The 22296-nt window shown below is 37.0% G+C and overlaps 1 protein-coding gene across 1 annotated transcript in view; it reads left to right on the top strand.

Annotated features, from left to right (window-relative positions):
- CNTNAP2 (contactin associated protein 2) overlaps nucleotides 1-22296 on the top strand; it is a 2272324-nt gene that overhangs the window by 1123669 nt on the left and 1126359 nt on the right. Inside the window, exon 9 of the mRNA XM_032245220.1 lies at nucleotides 21725-21874. Coding sequence (XP_032101111.1) covers nucleotides 21725-21874 — 150 coding nt within the window. The remainder of the gene's footprint in view (nucleotides 1-21724; nucleotides 21875-22296) is intronic.

The raw sequence follows: 22296 nt of genomic DNA, 5'->3' as shown, positions 1-22296 counted from the left end.
CTGAAGTTTTCTTTTCTTGTTGAGTCTCTGCCGGGTTTTGGAATCAGGATGATGTTGGTGTCATAAAATGATTTGGGAAGAATTCCCTCTTTTTCTATTGTTTGGAATAGTTTCAAAAGGAATGGTACCAGCTCCTCTTTGTATGTCTGGTAGAATTCGACTGTGAACCAGTCTGGACCTGGGCTTTTTTTGGGTGGTAAGCTCTTAATTGCTGCCTCAACTTCAGACCTTGTTATGGGTCTGTTCAGGGTTTTGGCTTCTTCCTGGTTTAGGCTTGGGAGGAGGCAAGTGTCCAGGAATTTATCCATTTCTTCCAGGTTTATTAGTTTATGTGCATAGAGTTGTTCATAATAATCTCTGATGATGGTTTGAATTTCTGTGGAATCTGTGGTGATATCCCCTTTATCATTTTTTATTGGATCAATTTGGTTATTCTCTCTTTTCTTTTTTATTAATCTGGCTAGTGGTCTGTCTATTTTGTTGATCTTTTCAAAAAACCAGCTCCTGGATTTATTGATTTTTTGAAGGGTTTTTTGTGTCTCTATCTCCTTCAGTTCTGCTCTGATCTTAGCTATTTCTTGTCTTCTGCTAGACTTTGAGTTTTTTTGATCTTGCTCCTCTAGCTCTTTCAGTTTTGACGATAGGGTGTCAATTTTTGATCTCTCCTTGCTTCTCATGTGGGCAATTACTGCTATATATTTTCCTCTAGAGACTGCTTTAAATATGTCCCAGAGATTCTGGTATGTTGTGTCTTCATTCTCATTGGTTTCGAAGAACATCTTTATTTCTGTCTTCATTTCATTGTTTATCCAGTCAACATTCAAGAGCCAGTTGTTCAGTTTCCATGAAGCTGTGTGGTTCTGGGTTAGTTTTTGAATTCTGAGTTCTAACTTGATTGCATTGAGGTCTGAGAGACTGTTTGTTATGATTTCCATTCTTTTGCATTTGCTGAGGATTGATTTACTCCCAATTATGTGGTCAATTTTAGAGTAGGTGTGATGTGGTGCTGAGAAGAATGTATATTCTGTGGATTTGGGGTGGAGAGTTCTGTAAATGTCTATTAGGTTTGCTTGGTCCAGGTCTGAATTCAAGACCTGGATATCCTTTTTAATTTTCTGTCTGGTTGATCTGTCTAATATTGACAATGGGGTGTTAAAGTCTCCAACTATTATTGTGTGGGAGTCTAAGTCTCTTTGTAAGTCATTAAGAACATGCCTTATGTATCTGGGTGCTCCTGTATTGGGTGCATATATATTTAGGTTCGTTAGCTCTTCTTGTTGCATTGATCCTTTTACCATTATGTAATGTCCTTCTTTGTCTCTTTTGATCTTTGTTGCTTTAAAGTCTAATTTATCAGAGATGAGAATTGCAACTCCTGCTTTTTTTTGCTCTCCATTTGCTTGGTAAATCTTCCTCCATCCCTTTATTTTGAGCCTTTGTGTATCCTTGCATGTGAGATGGGTTTCCTGCATACAGCACACCGATGGGTTTTGGCTTTTTATCCAATTTGCCAGTCTGTGTCTTTTGATTGGGGCATTTAGTCCATTTACATTTAGGGTTAATATTGTTATGTGTGAATTTGATACTGCCATTTTGGTGCTAGCTGGCTGTTTTGCCCTTTAGTTGATGCAGATTCATCATTGTGTTGATTCTCTTTACCTTTTGGCATGTTTTTGAGGTGGCTGGTACTTGTTGTTCCTTTATATGTGTGGAGCCTCTTTCAGGAGCTCTTGTAAAGCTGGCCTGGTGGTGACGAAATCTCTGAGTACTTGCATATTCACAAAGGATTTTATTTTTCCTTCACTTATGAAGCTTAGTTTGGCTGGATTGGAGATTCTGGGTTGAAAGTTCTTTTCTTTAAGAATGTTGAATATTGGCCCCCACTCTCTTCTGGCTTGTAGGGTTTCTGCTGATATATCTGCTGTGAGTCTGATGGGCTTCCCTTTGTGGTTAACCCGACCTTTCTCTCTGGCTGCCCTTAGTGTTTTCTCCGTCATTTCAACCCTGGTGAATCTGACGATTATGTGCCTTGGGGTTGCTCTTCTTGACGAATATCTTTGTGGTGTTCTCTGCATTTCCTGGACTTGAATGTTTGCCTGCCTTGCTAGGTTTGGGAAGTTTTCCTGGATAATATCCTGAAGAGTATTTTCCAGCTTGGATTCATTCTCTCCGTCGCATTGAGGTACGCCTATCAAACGTAGATTAGGTCTTTTCACATAGTCCCACAATTCTTGGAGACCTTGTTCATTCCTTTTTACCCTTTTTTCTCCAGTCTTGCCTTCCTGTTTTATTTCATTGAGTTGATCTTCGACCTCTGATATCCTTTCTTCTGCTTGGTCAATTCGGCTGTTGATATTTGTGCATGCTTCGCGATGTTCTCGTGTTGCGTTTTTCAGCTCCATCAATTCACTTATATTCCTTTCTATTTTGTTCATTCTCGTTAGCATTTCATCAAATCTTTTCTGAAGGTTCTTAGTTTCTTTGCATTTAGTTAGAACATATTCTTTAAGTTCACAGAAGTTTCTTACTACCCACCGTCTGAAGTCTGATTCTGTCATTTCATCACACTCGTTCTCTATCCAATTTGTTCCCTTGCTGGTGAGGAGTTGTGATCCCTTGTAGGAGGAGGGGCGTTCTGGTTTTGGGTGTTTTCATCCTTTTTGCGCTGGTTTCTTCCCGTCTTTAAGGATTTATCCACCTGTCGACTTTGTAGTTGCTGGCTTTCAGATTGGGTCTCAAATCTTTCAGACTGACGTTCTGTTTGTTGATGATGAGGTTATTTCTGTTTCTTGGTTTTCCTTCTGACAGTCTGGCCCCTCTGCTGTAGGTCTGCTGAGGTTCACTCCAGGCCCTGCTTGCCTGGGGTTCACCTGCAGCAGCTGCTGAACAGTAAAGGTTGTTACCAGTTTTCTTCTTTTGCTATCTTTGTCCCAGAAGGATACTCACCTAGTGTCGATCTGATCTCTCCTTTATGAGGTGGCTCTTTGGATATATAGAGGTCAGGGAGCTACTTTAGGAGACGGTCTCTTCTTTATAGGAGCTCAAATGGTGAGCTGTGTGCTCTGTTGTTCATTCAGAGCTGCTGGGCAGGTACGTTTAGGCCTGCTGCGGCAGAACTCATAAACTGCTTTTTGTTCCCAGGTGCTCTATCCCAGGGATTTAGGGCTTTATGAGTTTTGGTTATGCTGCTGCCTTCTCTCTTTTTTTTTCCTTCAGAGCTGCCCTGCCCAGCAAGGAGGCAGCCTAGTCACTGTCTGACTGTAGAGGCTTTGCTGAGCTGCTGTGGGCTCTGCCCAACTGCTGAGCGAACTTCCCTGCAGTCCTGTTTATACGGGTGTAGTTAGAACTACCTTGGTGATGGTGGCCCGCCCCTGTTGAGGCGGAGTCTCTCTGCAGTGCCGGGTTGCCTTGGCAGTGACGGGCTGCCTCAGCATGGCGGGTTGCCTTGGCAACGGCGGGCTGCCTCAGCATTGGCTGACTGCCTCCGTAGTGGTGGGTTGCCTCGGTAATGGCGGACGCCCCTCCCACACAGAGCTGGACCGTCCTGGGTTCAGCTGCGCTTGCTGTGAAACTCTCAATCCAGAGTTTCTGGTTGCTGTTCTTTTGTGGGGGTGGGACCAGCCAAGCCTGATCGCCTGGCTCCCTGCCTCAGAGCCTTTTTTAAGTTGGTGTTCCAGTCGCCTGTTGAAGAGGCGTCGGCGTCTGTTTTCCCCTGAGGCCACTCACTGCGCTGGCTTAAACAGTGGCACTGAGGTTTGTGGGGCTTTTTTTTTTTTTTTTTTTGCCCTGGAATCTACTGCCCTGGTTCTCTGCCCAGTCCCCTTTTTCAACAGACGAATGGGCGACTTCCCGTGGCTCCAACAGCCAGCCAAAAGGCACCCGGACCGGTGTATTTTGTACGGAGAACCGCTTCTCCGGGGCGCAGAGAAAGCAGCCACGCGGGGCAAAGCAGCGGCACTGGCCGGCACAGCCGCGCTGGCCGAAACAGCCGCGCTGGTGACCCGTGGAGCTCCTCCGCCTGGGAATTTCCTAGTCTGTGGGCAATAAAAATGCAGCATCCACTCACCCTCTGTGCTTTCACTGGGAGCTGCAATCCTGAGCTGTTCCTAAACGGCCATCTTGGATCCTCCCAAAAAACTATTTCTTTTTAACCATTAATCAGATTCCGATCACATTTAGTTTATAATGCACAAAAAAGACTTCCTAATAGTAATTTGTATCCTAAATATATGTGTTATTTTGGTTATATAAATATTGTTTTAATGCGCTCATCTGTGGCATTTTTCCAAGTAAGTTTTGCCACTAAGAGTAAGAAAAACTACTGAAAGGGCAGTTGACACTCAAAAAGAAATTATTGTTGAAGATTGCTGAAGAGAGATAGTTAATAAATAATTTGAGATGTACCTTTCAAGGTTCAGTCCTCATTAATAGTTTAGTTGGAGGAAATGACATTGAGCTGAAATATACAGGAGCTTCTAGGAGTCACATAGAAGAATAAGTAGTAGAGAGGTTGGGAGAAAAACCTACCTGTAAAAGGTAAGGACTGAGTTTTTGCATGTATCTGCAGCCTAAGTTCATCCTTTGATTAAAAGATGAAGATTTTCTAGTGGCACATATAAAAACAGAGTTTTATTAAAAAAAAAGGATTACTGCAGAATTATTTGAAATAAGAAACTCTAGTCTTATTATGCAATTGATAAAGCAAATTAAGAATAATTATTTCTATTCAAATCATAAAGGATTGTATCTGGACATAATATTTTAAGGTGTATTTTCCTTGTCAGCATTCTGATCATGGTGATTTCCTGAACTTGGGAATTTCTGAGCCCCTGAGTAACTGGATAAACTCTTGAACTTAAAAACAATTATCTCACTGGAGTTATCCAGTAAACACAAGTATAAAAAGGCTCTTTTTTAATGAAAGCCACTAAAATTCAAATTCTTTATGATTATTGTGGAACCAAGATTTTGAAATATTTCAAAGAATAGCAACAGTCATACCTACTATTTTAAAGGAAGTCATTAAATTACATTCCTGACAATTGCTTATTTTAAGCTTTTATTATAAACATTAAGAAATAATGAGAAAAATTGATTCAAGAATTAACCTTGTCTAAATTGTCATTATGGTCTTCATTTACGATATTCCTATTATTTCTTTTTAAAAATGCTTTTTGCAATGCCTCTGTAGTACTAATGTAACAGAATTTAAAAAGTCATTGACCAATAGCATTACATAATTTTCTTTTTAATGCATATGAGGACAGGAACTATGTGCCTTTGGGACACAGAGAAGAGGCAAGGGACTCTGTTCATTCTAGTGTTCATTTCTCTAGCAGGATAACAGCAGCCTTGGAGACGACACTAACACAATTTCAATGGCATATTGCAATTAGGATATGGAAAACAAGAAAATCTCTATATTTGAGATGACTTCTTGTCAGATTCCCAGTTGGATAACAAACTAATCTCAGCTATACTCTGCCTTCCCCATTTATTTTTATTTCTTCTTCCCAAGCCATGTGACTCTAATATCTAAAATACAGAGAAGTTTTCTAGAAATTATAAAAATGTACATAAAGCTATTTAAATATTATTAGACCACACAGTTGGGCAAATTTCATAAATTCAGGAATCATCAGATTTATTTTTATATTGTCTACAATGTGTCACATCGATATATCCTTAGAAAAAGTCAGAGGAATTGATTTGAATGTCCTTGCCATTTACATAGTGTCAATTCTGTATAAACCAAGGCTGATTTTGTGGCTTTATAGAAAACTATATACATATATGACAAAAATAAAGGTCTTATAACTTAGTCAATTTATATTTAAGAAATATTAATAAATGATGAAAACTTATTTTCCTAAAATAATACAAACACAATTTTACCACTACAAATCTCTGCTTAGAAAAGAACAAACAGGACTGTAAACAAATCCTAATTAATATTTAACTTAACAAAATTAACTTAGAGATTTATTTTTAAAAGCAAATTACGTAACACAAACTATAACCTATAAACTTCTAAATAGAAAAAAAAAATGGAATGTAAGAATAATCAGAAAAGCATAAATGAAATGATAGTATATGCATTGACCAATAAAGTCAAATGGTGCAATTAAAGAATGATGAGTTATATAAACCAGGGTTTTGAACCTGAGAGAAGACCTAAACCACTGAATTGCGTACAAATTTGGAATCTATATGAATGAGTTTTTCTTGGGTCAGGATTCATGTTTTCATTAGATTCTCAATATATATCACTATTCAAAGTTCTTCACCTGTAGAGCTGAACTACTCAAGGTCATATCTTCTTTTTCCATTTCTTACCTACCGTATTCTCCTCTTTCCACTCCAATCATCATTGTTTCATATTCTCAAATCTAATGCCCATTTCTTCTCTTTGTTTTACTTGATACCTCAGATGTACTTATATGACTTGCCTAGTCCCTCCTTCTTGAAATAATCTCCCTCTTCACATCACATTATCTTACCCTTTTGCTGGCCACTCTCTCTCAGTAATCTTTCTTAGGTTAAAGAAAAAAGTTATTCAGTGACACTTGTTAAGGTACAGTAAGAAATTTTTTTTTCAGTACCATCTTAATGGGTATGGGGACCACAGCAATGGGATCTTGCAGTGCCAGAGAGAGACTGGGCTCAACTTCAAATATAGCCCAGGCAAGTGGGGATTTATAGCCAAATAACAGAGTGGGGTCAGTGGATGGAACATGACTAAGAAGACACATCAGGTGCAAAGGAGACTCTGGTTAAACCGTCCTAATGGGATTCTTGCTGAAGATAAGCTGGGGTGATCAGATATCTCCCAGAGACTGCGAAGGTTGAAAAACCTGATCAGATATCAGGGTAATTGGATACGGAAAATAGGCGGTAGCAATAGAGGGGTGTCTTGCTGAACTGGCTTAGCAGGGTTCTTTGCTAAACTGAATTTTATAAGGAATTGCACAGATGGGCCTAGAAGAAATTTCCAGAATGTAACTAAAATTTAATCAAGCAAAGAATCTTTGCTACATGGCCTCTCATCCATTTTTTCAACTTCTAAAATTTAGAGTACTCCAAAGCCCAGCCTAGACTCTCCTCTCTTTTCTGTGTCAGTTCTCTCCCCAGGTAACCTCATCTTGCCCTATGACTTATGCTCATGGCATAAAATTTATATCTCTAGACTTCATTTATTGATTGAGCTCTAGACCCAAATATATAACCGCCTGCCTGATATCTCTACATAGCTGTCAGATAGGCCCAACCTTGACTCCTCTCCCTCAGTCTCTCATTACAGTTAAATGGCATCAATTTCCACTCAGTTGCTTAAGTCACAGATGTCTTTCTCAAACTTTTGACAGCCAGTGAATAATCCATGAGCTGTACCTCCAAAACATGACAAATCTGGCCACGTTTCTCCAGTGGTAACCTCTGTCCAAACCTCCATCATCTCCTGTCCTAAAGGCTGTAAGAGCTTCCTATTAGATGTCCCTGACTTTACTCTTGCCTTGTACTTATCAGGCCTTTGCCTATGTTTTTTCTCTCATTTCCTCAGTCCCTACCCCTTACCTTCTGCACTCTGGCCACTTTGGTCTGACAGCAATACACCAAGCATATTTTCTCTCAGGGCCTTTGCATCGAATTGCCATGAGGCTGGCCTCTTATTGTGCTTCAGGCTTCAGATTTACTATCAGCTTCTCAGAGCATTCCCCTTTTGTCAATCATTCTTATCTCTCTATCACAATCTCTCTTTTAGTTATTTTATAGCAGTTGTTGTCTGAAATGGTACCTGTAAACCTATTATCCATCTGTCTTTGCACACAAGAATATAAGCTCCATGAGGGCAGGAGCCTTGTGTGTCTTCTTTACTCTCATACCCCTGGTACCTCAAACCGTGTCAGTCACATGGTAAGACATTAATTAATGAGGGAATAAATGAGTGAAAGAATGAGCATGACTCTTTGAAGGAGAACTGTAAAAGAGCTTAAGCTGGTGGGGCAAATTTACATGTTATTCTCTTTAGATGCTGAAAAGTTAAGATGACAAGAGAAGACTGTCAAATCACCCCGGTCACAAGAGATCAGAGAAAGCAGTAGATGATGATGATCACATCCTTCTCCCGGTTGTACTTTCTTTTTTTTTTTGGGATGGAGTTTCGCTCTTGTTACCCAGTCTGGAGTGCAATGGCGCAATCTCGGCTCACCGCAACCTCCGCCTCCCGGGTTCAGGCAATTCTCCTGCCCCAGCCTCCTGAGTCGCTGGGATTACAGGCAGGCGCCACCATGCCCAGCTAATTTTTTGTATTTTTAGTAGAGACGGGGTTTCACCATGTTGACCAGGATGGTCTCGATCTCTTGACCTCGTGATCCACCCGCCTCGGCCTCCCAAAGTGCTGGGATTACAGGCTTGAGCCACCGCGCCCGGCCGTACTTTCTTGTTTAACCTTTCTTCTGTTACCAAAGTAATGTGAGTAGCTTGCAGTTACTCATGGCCAAAGCCAGAGGAAATACAGCAACTATTAAGTGTGATATCTCTTCATGATATGAGTCTTTTCTCTGGTATACTTCTTTGGGTTTTCCAAGTTTTCTCCAGGGAATGTTGCTTTATGGATGAAGAATTTACTCTTCAGAAGTCTGTATTTAAAACCTGAAACCCATCTGAAATGCCACTCCTCTGTATCTTCTTTGTCTTGTGACCTCACACACTACACACAAAATGAAATGTGTTTCTTTTCTAAAACCTCCAAAGTGCCTTCTCTTTATACATACGTGTACTTGTCTTTATACGTACATGACAAAACAATGATAAAATAAAAGCTGTTACTATCTCTCAATAGTATAACCTCACATACATTATGACTCATGAATCGTGTTTTCCTCTGTAAGGAAACCAAGTTACACAGAAATTTAATAATTTGCCTAAAATAGCTAGAGTTTTCTAGACCAGAAACCAGTTATGACTTACTGTATCTCTAGTGCTAACATAGTACTTAGGAAATAGTAGGTATTCAATACATATTTATAAATAAACAGAGGATTGAGATTGGCATTTGAAATCCTGGTATAAATGACACCTTGACTATTAACTGTTTTAACACACCCCATCTTAAACCATACCTACATGTAGTCATTAATCAATAGACAGATTAATTAGAACTCTCCTTGAAGTTAACAATAGCTCCCTATTCATGACAACTTGTATTGTGTTTTATAGTCAACAGAGAAACAAATACTGAAAAAAAGCAGGAAAGACAGTTGCGGGGAGTGAGAAATAAAGAGGAAAGAAAGAAAATAAGAGAGGAAAGAAGGAAGAAAGGAGTCTGCCAAAATGATACATGTATTAGATTTCTGGATTAGTAAGTTAAGTGAAAATGACTCCTTGCATAAGCATACCCCTACTAAAGTTATCTTCTCTGTAAGATTATGTCAAGACAACAGATTAATTGTGAGCAGAATAATAAGGTTTCAAGTAAGAGTTTTTGAAGTATAGTGATGTTTGTCTTTTGGCTGGGAGTCAGTAATGGTTGAAGCAGCTACTAAAGATTTTTTCATGAACATTTAGTCTTGGGGTAGTTTTAAAATTTTTAATATACTAAAATATTGATCTCTGTAAGTTCAACATAGTACGAGTTTAATTGGTTTCTCTTGTTTAAAAGCAAATAATATCATGTATTTTGTGTTTCTCATTATTTAATAATGCAGAAAACAAAACATAAAGAAGACGTTGAATAAAACTTAGTTGAATTTTAAAATGAATATCACCACTATTATTATTTCATTTAAAATATTTACTTCTTATTCAGGTAAAAATTGCATACAGTTGATTGTCATTATTCTCAGTAGTCAATATATAGTTATGTTTTATATAGTCACTGTGAAACTGAATTAGCAACTATTGAACCATTTTTCCTATGGGAAATACAGGGTTAGGTTCCTGCCAGCGTCTGATCACAATATTTACACCAACCAATCAATAAATAACCTTTTTATGTTAGTGTTTCTGTTTAAGCTGTATTTAATATTTATCATTGATTAAAACTGAACTCATGTTCAACAGCATTATAACTTATGCCTGAATCAAATTTAACAAATATATTTTCTCTATGTAAGGCACATAAAATCTTTAATTTAGAAACACTAAAGAACACTTCCGCATATTGTGAGGGGACCACTTTTAACAGCAAAGCCAACAAAAGCATGAAAGTATAAAAAACATGGCACTGCATATACAGTGAAAAGACTTGTTTGCAGGTTGAGACCTTAAACAAGAAGGCAAAGCATTGCCTCAGTTGGAAACTTGTGCCCTGGGACCATTCTGTACATGCATGAGTCTTCAAATGACCATGGGTGTTGGTCTTGGGTTTACAACGAAATTTTAGAAGGAGACAAAATCACAGATGTTGAATCTGCAAATAATAACTGGCTGTTCATGAAATGCACAGATCTTAGAAGTACAATTCAATGGATTTAGATAAGTATATGCACTTAGACAATGAACACCCCAATCAGCATATAGAACAGCTTTCCTACCTCAGAAAGTTCCTTGTGCCAACCTAAAGTTCATTCCCGCTTGCACCCACCTTTCCACAGACAGCTGCTGTTCTGGTTTCTATCAGCTTGACTTTTATAAATCTTTTTTTTTTTCTAATTTTATTTTACTTTAATTTCTGGAATAAGTGTGCAGAATGTGCAGGTGTGTTGTTTGGCATACATGTGCCATGGTGGTTTGCTGTACCTATCAACCCATTAGCTAGGCTTTAAGCCACACATGTATTCAGTATTTGTCCTAATGCTTCCCTTCTTCTTCCCCCCCACCCCCTCCACAGGCCCTGGTGTGTGATGTTACCCTCCCTGTATCGGTTTTATGAAACTAGTTCTGCCTGCTTTCAAATTTCATGTAAAAGGATTCATACAATATGTTCTTTTTATGTCCAGGGTTTTCTTACAAAACAGTTTAAAAATTCATTCATGCTGTTGCTTGTATCACTAGTTAATTCTTTTTTTTATTTATTATTTAGCAATATTTCCTTGTTTGTATATACAGTGTACGTATATGCGGTTATTTCCAATTTGAAACTGTTATGAATACAGCTGTCAAGCATTCCTATATGAGTATTTTTGCAACATACATTTTGATATTGGCAGATACATACTTAAGAGGGGGATTGTTGAGTCATAGGATTAATACGTGTTTAACTTTATTGAAAATTGGTCAGAGTTTTCCAAAAAGATTGTACAATTTTATACTCCAACCAGTAATGCATGAGCGTTCACATTGCTCTAGATCCTAGTTAGTTCTTTTAATTTTTGGCCACTGAAATGGATATAAAATTATATATTATGGTTTTGGTTTCCATGATGACTAATAATACAAAGCATTTTTTTAATGTGCTTACAAGTGATTAATAGATCTTTATTTGGGATGTGACTTTTGGCCATTTATTTCCAGTAATTATTAATTTGTAGGAGCTTTTAGTATATTTTAGTATATTCTGTTTTAAGATACATGCATTGACAATATTTTTTCCTAGCTTCTTTCTTGTCTTGGATTTTATTAACAGTGTCTATTGATGAGAAAATGTTTTTAATTTTTATGAATCTCAAATTTTCAAGTGATTTTGATGTCCTCTGGGAAATCTGTTAGCCCCAAGGTCCTGAAAATATTCTGTTTTCCTAGTTCTAAAATCCATTCAGAACTAATTTTTTGTTTGATTGTATAAAGTAGAAGTCAAAAATACATTTTCTCTGTATTTATGCAGTTTTTCTGGCATCATTTTTTGAAAAAGACACTTTTCATTCTCCATTAAATTGCTTTGGTGCCTTTGTTAAAAAACAATTGACTACCTACATGTGAGTCTATTTATGATCTTTCTCTGATAATATAATTTTATAATAAATCTTGAAATCAAATAAGTTCTGTAAGTTGGTTTTTCTTTTTTTATTTTAAATATTTAAGCATTTTCTCTCTCTCTCTCTCTCTTTTTTTTTTTTTTTTTTGGCATTTTCTTACACATTTAACCCTCTCATGTATTTCTACAAAAACTATGTTTTTGGATTTCATTTAGAATTTCATGGTATATATCTCCACTTATGTAGTGCTTTAATTTTTCTCATTAATGATTTGGGGGAATTGGGGTGAAACTTTAAAAGCTCCTGAAATTAATGTACCAACAAAATAAGAACCACTACCCAGGTCATTTTGTCTCAGAAGATTCTGGCTGCCTGGAAGAAAAGAATTCATCTCATCCCTAAGAATCTACATATTAAATACATGAAGTGGTAATTTCTAACTACATATCCAAAAAATGTCATGCTGTATGCTCTCCCCAACATATTTGTTTTACTTTAAGATGCTATTCAAATGATTTTTCGAAAACAAGCACACATTCCAAATTGACTGTCTTTACAGCTTTACAACGAAGCATGTGGCAGTTTCTTTATCTTGAAAAACGAAATTATCTTGTACCTGCCTAAGCAGGTACAAACATCTTTTTACATGTTTTATCTGACAACAATTGATCATATTTATAATGTGGTTTAGATTGGCATGTGAAAATTAAAAAGGTCAAAATGGATCAATTTTCTTATGATATGGGATTTATATAGATAATATAAATAGTACATAGCATATGTATATGGAAATTTATATACCTTTTAAAATTTTTATTGCATAAAAGGATAATTGACTGTTAATAAGATACATTAGTTACACATCATAGAACCCTGTAACTGCCTAAAGATGAATTCATATTCTAGGAAATTTTACTCACAAGATTGAATATTGATCACAAGACTGAAAACTCCAGTCACTGTAGTTTTATTTGAAGTGTTTTCTAACAGATGTTACATCTCGGTTTGCTACTATATTTTAAATGCGTTCCTTTTTTTCAATATTCATTAAACCATTCTTTTCTTCTTGTCTCTAATAAGAGCAACATCTGTTTCTTCTTGCTCAATCAAAGCAACTACCTCAAGAGTCTTACTTTAAAAATAATAACATTACAAAGAAAGCACAGATAGAAAATTCTTTATTAACATTTTACGTTTGCATACAAAACAAGTGTTCCCAACAATTATAAGTTACGGAGGTATCAGAGAAAATATTATAAAACAGTTATGGAAAACGAATAAAACCAGAAGCTGCTGGTCCACGGTTTCAAAGATGCTGGTTTTAGGTTAAATCACCTTTATAGAAATATCAGTTTCCTTTTACAATGTACAGTTGAAACATTTTTATCATTATGAATTATTGAATAACAGGAGATAACTATTATAAAGCAGCTTCATGTTTTTACATTTAATGTTTAAAGTATGAAATTAAATTTGTTTCAATAGTATATATATTTAAAACAAAATATTTTGGAAAATAAGTACTCCAGTTCATATCAGTCTCCTCAAAGTTAGTAACCATGAGAAGGCCTCACTTAGCATTATATTTAATTTTTAGAAACATTTCACAGATATCCAGAACCACATGTATTAAATAATTGAAGAAAAAACACATTTTGGAAAGAATAAAGTTTATGGGTAACTATTAAGAAAGCGGATGGATAAACTGCAAAATTTTTTTCCCATTCTGTTGGTTGCCGATTCACTCTAATGACTATTTCTTTTGCCGTGCGGAAGCTGTGGAGCTTGATTAGGTCCCATTTGTCTATTTTGGCTTTTGTTGTCAATGCTTTTGGTGTTTTGGTCATGAAGTCCTTGCCTACACCTATGTCCTGAATGGTTTTACCTAGATTTTCTTCTAGGGTTTTTATGGTGTTAGGTCTTATGTTTAAGTCTTTAATCCATCTGGAGTTAATTTTAGTGTAAGGCGTCAGGAAGGGGTCCAGTTTCTGCTTTCTGCACATGGCTAGCCAGTTTTCCCAACACCATTTATTAAACAGGGAATCCTTTCCCCATTGCTTGTTTTTGTCAGGTTTGTCAAAGATCAGATGGTTGTAGATATGTTGTGTTGCCTCCGAGGCCTCTGTTCTGTTCCATTGGTCTATATCTCGGTTTTGGTACCAGTACCATGCTGTTTTGATTACTGTAGCCTTGTAGTATAGTTTGAAGTCTGGTAGTGTGATGCCTCCCACTTTATTCTTTTTGCTTAGAATTGACTTGGCTATGCGGGCTCTCTTTTGGTTCCATATGAAGTTTAGGGTGTTTTTTTTCCAGTTCTGTGAAGAAGGTCATTGGTAGCTTGATGGAGATAGCATTGAATGTGTAAATTACTTTGGGCAGTATGGCCATTTTCATGATATTGATTCTTCCTAACCATGAACATGGAATATTTCTCCATCTGTAGAGACAACAGATGCTGGAAAGGATGTGGAGAAATAGGAACAATTTTACACTGTTGGTGGGAGTGTAAGTTAGTTCAACCATTGTGAAAGACAGTGTAGCTATTCCTCAAGGACCTAGAAATAGAAATTCCATTTGACCCAGCAATCCCATTACTGAGTATAAATCCAAAGGATTATAAATCGTTCTACTATAAGGACACGTGCACACGAATGTTAATTGCATCATTGTTTACATACAATAGCAAAGACCTGGAACCAACCCAAATGCCCATCGACGATAGACTGGATAGGGAAAATGTGGCACATATACACCATGGAATATTATGCAGCCATCAAAAACGATGAGTTTGGGTCCTTTGTAGGGACATGGATGAACCTGGAAACCATTATTCTCAGAAAACTGACACAAGAAAAAAAAATCAAACACTGTATGTTCTCACTCATAGGTGGGTGTTGAACAATGAGAACATATGGACACAGGGAGGGGAGCACTACACACTGGGTTCATTTGGGGGGAAATAGGGGCGGGATGGTGGGGGGTGGGGAGTTGGGGAGAGATAGCAAGGGGAGAGATGCCAGATGTAGGTGATGGGGAGGAAGGCAGCAAATCACACTGCCACGTGTGTACCTATGCAACAATCTTGCATGTTCTTCACAGGTACCCCAAAACCTAAAATTCAGTAAAATAAATAAATGGAGGAAAAAAAAAAAAAAGCAAGCAGATTGCCTAAGGTTATGTGTTCGAGACCAGCCTGGCCAACATGGTGAAACCTTATCTCTACTAAAAATACAAAAATTAGCCAGGAGTGGTGGTATGTGCCTGTATTCCTAGCTACTCTGGAGGCTGGGGCAGGAGAATCATTAGAACCTGGGAGGTGGAGGTTGCAGTGAGCTGAGATCTCACCACTGCACTCCATGCTGGGTGACAAGTAAGACTCCATCTCAAAAAAAATAAAAAATAAGAAAAACACGAAAAAAGAAGCTTGATTTTATTGTATAACGCAGAATTTATATTGAAACCTGTTGATTCTGATACAATGTACTCAGATACCTTTCCACATCAACAAATTTCTTACCACTGATATTGCACTGCTAGATTTATATGGGAGAGGAAGGTATTTGCCCATAAAGAAAGCAAATTTATTTATTTGTTTATAAGAGGGAGTCTTGCTGTGTTGCCAGGCTGGAGTGCAGTGGTGCGATCTTGGCTCAGTGTAATCTCTGCCTCCCTCCCAGATTCAATCAATTCTCCTGCCTCAGCCTCCTAAGTAGCAACCCAAGTTGATACTTAGAGAACTAAGCTCACTCACCGAATATAAATGAACAGCTAATATTTACTGAGTGCTAACTATGTGCTAGGCCTATTCTACATGGTAAAATATGCAATAAATCCTTACAACAACCCCATGGAATAGATTATTTCACTATTACTATTTTATAGAAAAGAGAATTGAGGTATAAGAAGGTTAACTTGCTGAAGGTCCAGCCATCATGTGAGCAGAAATGAGATTTATATCAGGACAATGTGACTTCAGAGTCCAGATTCTTTTCTCTTGTGCTATTCTGTTTTTTGAGGGGGGAAGTGTGAATCTGACACTTCCAGGTTCCAAATCAATCCCAGCCTCTTATGGGGCAAGCGCCACCTGTGCCTGAATATACTGTGACCCCAAATATAAGGCAATTCTCCATTTTTTTCTGGATTATTCTATTATATTTTTAATAACTTGCACATAAACTGTTAAGACTTAAGTGAAGATGTCAGTACTATTTATGTATTTTTAAGATTACATGCATACATAATTTAGAAAGTTCATTTTTCATTCTCACTTTTTAGAAATCATTTTGTTCTAATGTCTTCACAGGCAACTTTAACATCAATGTCTTTGTCCTGACTTTGTGAATCATCCATCACACTTCTGTGGAACAAATCATTCTCACCTTTATCTCAGTTGTTTATATGGGAAATGTTTCTCATGTCACTGTGTGTGCTTCTCCAAGCCTCAAATTCCTGTTAACAGAAGGCTAAGACACATTTTTTAGTTGCCCCGTAGGTAAAATTTATGAACTCCACATCTCCACATTGTACGGACTTACTCCACCGCTTTCTTGTTTAGAAAGCTTACTTATCACTGCCTCAATATTTGTAATTATGAGATAGCAAACTCCAAAGACAATTTTACTTTGAGATGCAGTTTCACTCTTGTTGCCCAGACTGGAGTGCAGTGTTAGGATCTTGTCTCGCTTCAACCTCCGCTTCCCGAGTTTAAGCAATTTTCCTGCCTCAGCCTCCCACGTAGCTGGGATTACAGGTGCCCCCTACCACGCCTGGCTAATTTTTTGTATTTTTAGTAGAGATGGGGTTTCATCATGTTGGCCAGGGTGCTCTCAAACTCCTGACCTCAGGTGGTTCATCCACCTCAGCCTCCCAAGATGTTGGGATTACAGGTGTGAGCCACAGCACCCTAATGAAAGACAAATTATTAAATGTGTCTTGGGTTACTTTTCTATGAAATAAAATGAATCAAAGTTTCTACGTATTTTCTGTCTTAATAATGTAGATATACTGTCTCCTATGTGCCAGGTACCATTCTAATGCTGTACAAATACAAATAGTAACTAGTACACAGGTACTTAATTCCCCTACTCAAAGCCTCATTTTATTTACAGACCTGATGCTATATGAGACACGGATATTCCCAGAAACTGAGCACCTCTCCAGATGTGGTAGCAAAAGGCAATGTGTATGTGTGTGTGTGTGTGTGTGTGTATGTGTGTGTGTACGTGTGCGTGTTTACGTAGTATAAGAAAACTCTGATCATGGATGCACAAGGACTATATAACATACTTTGTTGTGGTTGTTTCATTGCTCAAACTTTGGAACCAACTATGTCTGAGTTCCAATTCTAAGCTTTACCTGTTACCAGCCATAGGATGCTTACAGATTAGTAGACTCAGTCCCTCCCTATGTAAAGGAGATAATCATTTTTTTCAAAAAAATATGTGAGGTATTATGAATCAAATGCAAGTAAAGTATCACCATGGCTAGCACATAGAGCTTAGAACAATATATCTATAAATGCTGACATATAAAAATATCATGAAATTCTGTTCTTCTCTGGAGAGAGCCTTCAGAGTACTGTTTTTTACAAGATATAGACAAAGAAAATGTGAAAGAAGCAGCATGTGTTTCTATGAGATATTGAGTCCTCCTTACCACATTTAAGAACAAACTTCATTACATTGGGGGACCCATTTTTATCATAGATTGCTGAGGTATTACCTCTTGATAATTAAAATTAAAATTTCAAAATAATAATTGGAAATGAGTAGAAATCACAACTTAAGCTTTGATATTGCAGTGGCTGCTATCAGCAAGGCTCCTTTAATCTGGGTGCCAATTTCTCTGGTAATTAAGTTCCTTGAAGAAAATAAAATAATCTTTTAATTTTAATCTTATTAGAATAATAGAACTTTTGCCATGAAAAATTAGGAGGATGTTCCATTTATAAATTAATATTGTGATGAAGAATTTTCACAGGAGTTTTCTGAAAGGCTTTCTTGTTCTGCCATTTCGAATAACTGAGGATATTTTAAAAGAGACTTTCTCTGGATGTGTGATTATTTAGGAATGGATTTGGGGACAGGACAAATATCATGTTGATGTCTTTGAGATCCATGTCCCAAAACTGTATTTCATAGCAGGGTTTGTGAAATTATAAAGGCCAAAATCAAAATCATGCAGTCTTATAGTTAGTCAACAATAATCCCTATTTTGTACTTTGAAATGCTATGGTGGAGATATGGTCTTCCATGTATCGCTTCTGTTGGTACAAAAGGACCAACTTGAGATGGAACTATTTCAGTAAACACTGCTGCTTGGCTGACAGCTAACTTCAAGAATAAGCCTTTACATGCACATAGTAATTTTGTACTACAAGAGATTTTATTTGTGGTGTCCTTCAGAATATTCAAAAGATAAGAAATAAAATAATTATTGTTTTCCCAACTTTTATATGGAGAGGAAAAATAAGACTCTGGGATTAAATGATTTACTAAAGATATTCTTGTCAGAAACAGAACTTGGACTTAAATCATGCTTTTTTCTTTTTACAGTGAGGAGCTATCTTACAAAATTACCTATAAGCACCAAAAAGTAGACCCTAATGAAAGAATTTGGTTGCATATGATTCATTTGACATTGGTCCAATAAATGCCATAGGGGAGAGGGGAAGTGAGACAAGCTGGGATGGAAAGCCACAAAAAGGTTATTTAATAAGGAGACTGCTACTATGGGCAACTGAGTTCAAGCCCACTGGAGTCTCTCTGAGAAACTCTAGTAACCAGTGCCCCTTCCACACATAGTGTCTGGCCTGTTCCTCTTTCTACATCATTGGAAGCCATTGCAATGTATGGGAGTTTTCTGCAGGTGACAACCAGGGCGGACTGAAGAGATATACTTCATTTCATAACTTGATAACAGAGCAAGATCAATTACAAATGAGTTTGGGATGATGCAGATTTCCAGGAAGATCTACTGATGCTAAATTAAAATTAACAAGACAATTTTATCTACTGAACTTAATCCTTACCCTTAGAATTAGTCATATTGTACATTACTATTTATAGCTGAGAAACCATAGTCAGCAACTTCTGTGCTATTTTTGTGGCTTTTTTGTTTCATCATTTACTTGGCCATCTATGAAACCCAGAATGCCAGATTCCTGGTCATGATCACTCCCTCAGATTCATTCACTTATTCATTCACACCTATTATGTACCAGACACTGCTTTAACTGTGGGGTTTTTAGTAGAGACTAAAACAGATAAAACAGACCTTATAATCAAGTGACAGAAGACAGAAAATGAATAAGTATGCTAGTAAGTGAACATATAATAAATCTGTTAATCAGGGACGCTATGAAGAAAACTAAAGCTCCGAAAGGAAGGGATGTTGGAAGGGAGAGGGAAATGATAAAAGACTAGCTAGGAACGACCTCTCTGTTAAGATGACATTTGCACAGACCTGATGTGAGGGAACAAAACCATGCAGATAATTCACACAAGACATTCCAGATGGTTCACACGACACCTGTTAATTCCCCAAAAGGACTTTAACCAGCACTTCCTGTGAGTTCAAAAAGAACAGAAAGCTGTTAGAGAGAATGGTGTGATCCTAATTATACATTAAAAAGATAATACTATTTTGTGGGGAAAGTAGACTGTTAGTGCAAAGAGTGCAATCAGAGAAACCATTAGGGGCTATTGAAGTACTCTGTATTCATCTGCTGATGGACACTTAGGTTGCTTCCAAATCTTAGCCATGGTAAATAGTGCTGCAAAAAAACACAGGAGTGCAGACATCTCTTTGATATACTTATTTCCAGCAGTTGGATTGCTGGATCATATGGTAGACCAAAGATGTTAGTGAGTTCATGTGGCTGTTTGCCTTATTACATATTTATACTATGCATGCTATTTATACATATATTCACTTGTATTCTGTATTTTATAATTTGGAAAGCCTTTTGCATTAATTACTTTAGAGCAGGGATTTTATATTGGCTTTGATTGAAATAAAATGTGCTCAGTGGCTGGGCGTGGTGGCTCGTGCCTGTAATCTCAGCACTTTGGGAGGCAGAGGAGGGTGGAACACTTGAGGTCAGGAGTTCAGGACCAGAATGACAAACATGTTAAAACCATGTCTCTAATAAAAACACAAAATTAACTGGGCATAGCGCACGCCTGTAATCCCAGGTACTTGGAAGACTGAGGCAGGAGAATCACTTGAACTCAGGAGGTGGAGGTTGCAGTGAACCAAGATCACACCGTTGCACTCCAGCCTGGACAACAAGAGTGAAATTTCATCTCAAAAAAAAAAAAAAATACTCATTACATATTACTAAATTAAATTTTGAAAATCCTATAAAAGCACCTGAGGGGTGATTATTAGTAATAATACTATGATACGAGTAACTACTACAGACATGTGAGTATCTTCTAAGCTCCAACAGGCCTAATGCTTTTCTTTAAAATAGTTTTTCTATTTCTTAGTGTAAATCAACTAGTAATGTGTGATTTTCCCATAAAGGACCACATGTAGTAAATAGTCTAGGCTTTATGAACTATTGAATTTCTGGTGCAGCCGGCTCTTGCTGTAGACCACATGGTATGTAAATAAATGTACTTGGCTTAACATTTAGATGGGCACTAACATTTAAATTGTATATAACTTTCACGTGTTACTAAACATTATTCTTCTTTTGATTTCTTTTCAACCATTTAGAAAAGTAAAAACTATTCTTAGCTCGCAGATTATAGAAAAACAGGTGGCAGCAAGCCAGATTTCAGCCACAAACAGTTTTTTCAGATTCCTGGTATAAATTATCAGGAGCTTGGAGCCCTGATCTGTGCATCATTGATTTGCTCTCATTCTATTTTTGGGTGCCTTTATTTGCCAGAGTTCTCTTTCTTTGTGAAACTGAAGCATGTTCTCATGTAACTTCTACCTGTGGATTCTACATTTTGCATCTGAAGAATAGCACAAAATACCTCCCACCCCCCACCTTGTCATAACACAGGCCTTCACAAAGTCAAAGAAAGCCACCCTGGCCTTCTTGGCTTTCTCTGCCACTGAGTGTTAAACTCTCTCCAGATGCTTATGTTTCATGGCTGTTCTTGTTTTGCTTTTTAATTTTCTGATTGTTCTTCATAAAATGAACACAAACTAGACAAAAGCTTTAAGCTACCGTCCACCTAATAAACAATTCGATAGAATTTTGGTTTCCAAAGATTTTTCTATCAGGCAACAATGAAGTGTCATTGTTGAGGATATGCATTCTTGGTTTATTTTGCTGGGGTTTTTTATATCATGTATTCCATTATAAAGATAACGTATTTGTAAATGATCAAATAATCCTATTATTATTTTCTGTGACCATTAGTGGTCAGTTAGTATGTATAACTGCAAGTGCACATTTATTATTTAGTCCTTAGTTTCTATACTCACCAAATGTGTTTATTGAGAAAAACTATACAGAAAAATAAAGATTTTAAAAACAAAGACTTGAGATAAAAGCCATAAATTTATTTTGTTGTTTGAAAATGAGATCTAGCAAAGCTAAACAGAAAATAAATTACTAAGTTAGAATGGTTCGTAATCACCATCTAAATGATTTTTTTCAACCCAATGGTATTAATACTGCTTCCCTACTTGTTTGGGTTATATTATGCCTTATTCAGTTAGATGGAATATAGAACCACTTAGGATGTTAAAGAAACATGAGATACCAGTTTGGATTGTGAGCAGCTCTGTATTTTACTAGAGAAAAATACTTTTATTTATAAAATTCTGATTTTGTTGATAGTGGAATTGTGTTCAACCGGGTAATTTAAAAAAAAAAAAAGAAATGACTTTTATCTTGTACTTACCAGGTTCTGGGTTGAATGATGGGCAGTGGCACGAGGTTCGCTTCCTGGCCAAGGAAAATTTTGCTATCCTCACCATCGATGGAGATGAAGCATCAGCAGTTCGAACTAATAGTCCCCTTCAAGTTAAAACTGGCGAGAAGTACTTTTTTGGAGGTAAGAATACCGTTGTTTTTTGGTTACTAATCCATTGCAAAAAAAAAAATAAGATTTGAAGATTAAGTTTGATTATGAAGAATTTGTATTTGACTTAATGAAGTCAGTAGATCTCAGGATAAAACAAACCCTGTAATTCCACTGAGTAAAAAAAAAAAAATGAAAAAATTTGTTTCATCCTGTAAACATATTAAGGTGATGTCACTGTATTCTTCTGGCCCAATTTAAATCATTGAAGTATAACAAAGGGATTCTAAATTCATCCTCACAATCCTCAAAAGTCAGATCCTTGGATTATTTACGAGTCACCAATGGCTATGTAACTAGTTATCCAAACCTTAGCGTCTTCAAACAAACAATTGTTACCTAGCAGTTTCTCTGGATCAGGAATTCAGGAGTAATTTAGCTTAGTGAGTCTCTGA

Source organism: Sapajus apella, unplaced genomic scaffold (assembly GCF_009761245.1).
Source record: "Sapajus apella isolate SASKATOON/1434 unplaced genomic scaffold, GSC_monkey_1.0 scaffold56, whole genome shotgun sequence".
NCBI lineage: Eukaryota > Metazoa > Chordata > Mammalia > Primates > Cebidae > Sapajus > Sapajus apella.
The sequence above is the reverse complement of the archived record's forward strand: the minus strand, read 5'-3'. Positions and strand labels throughout refer to the sequence as shown.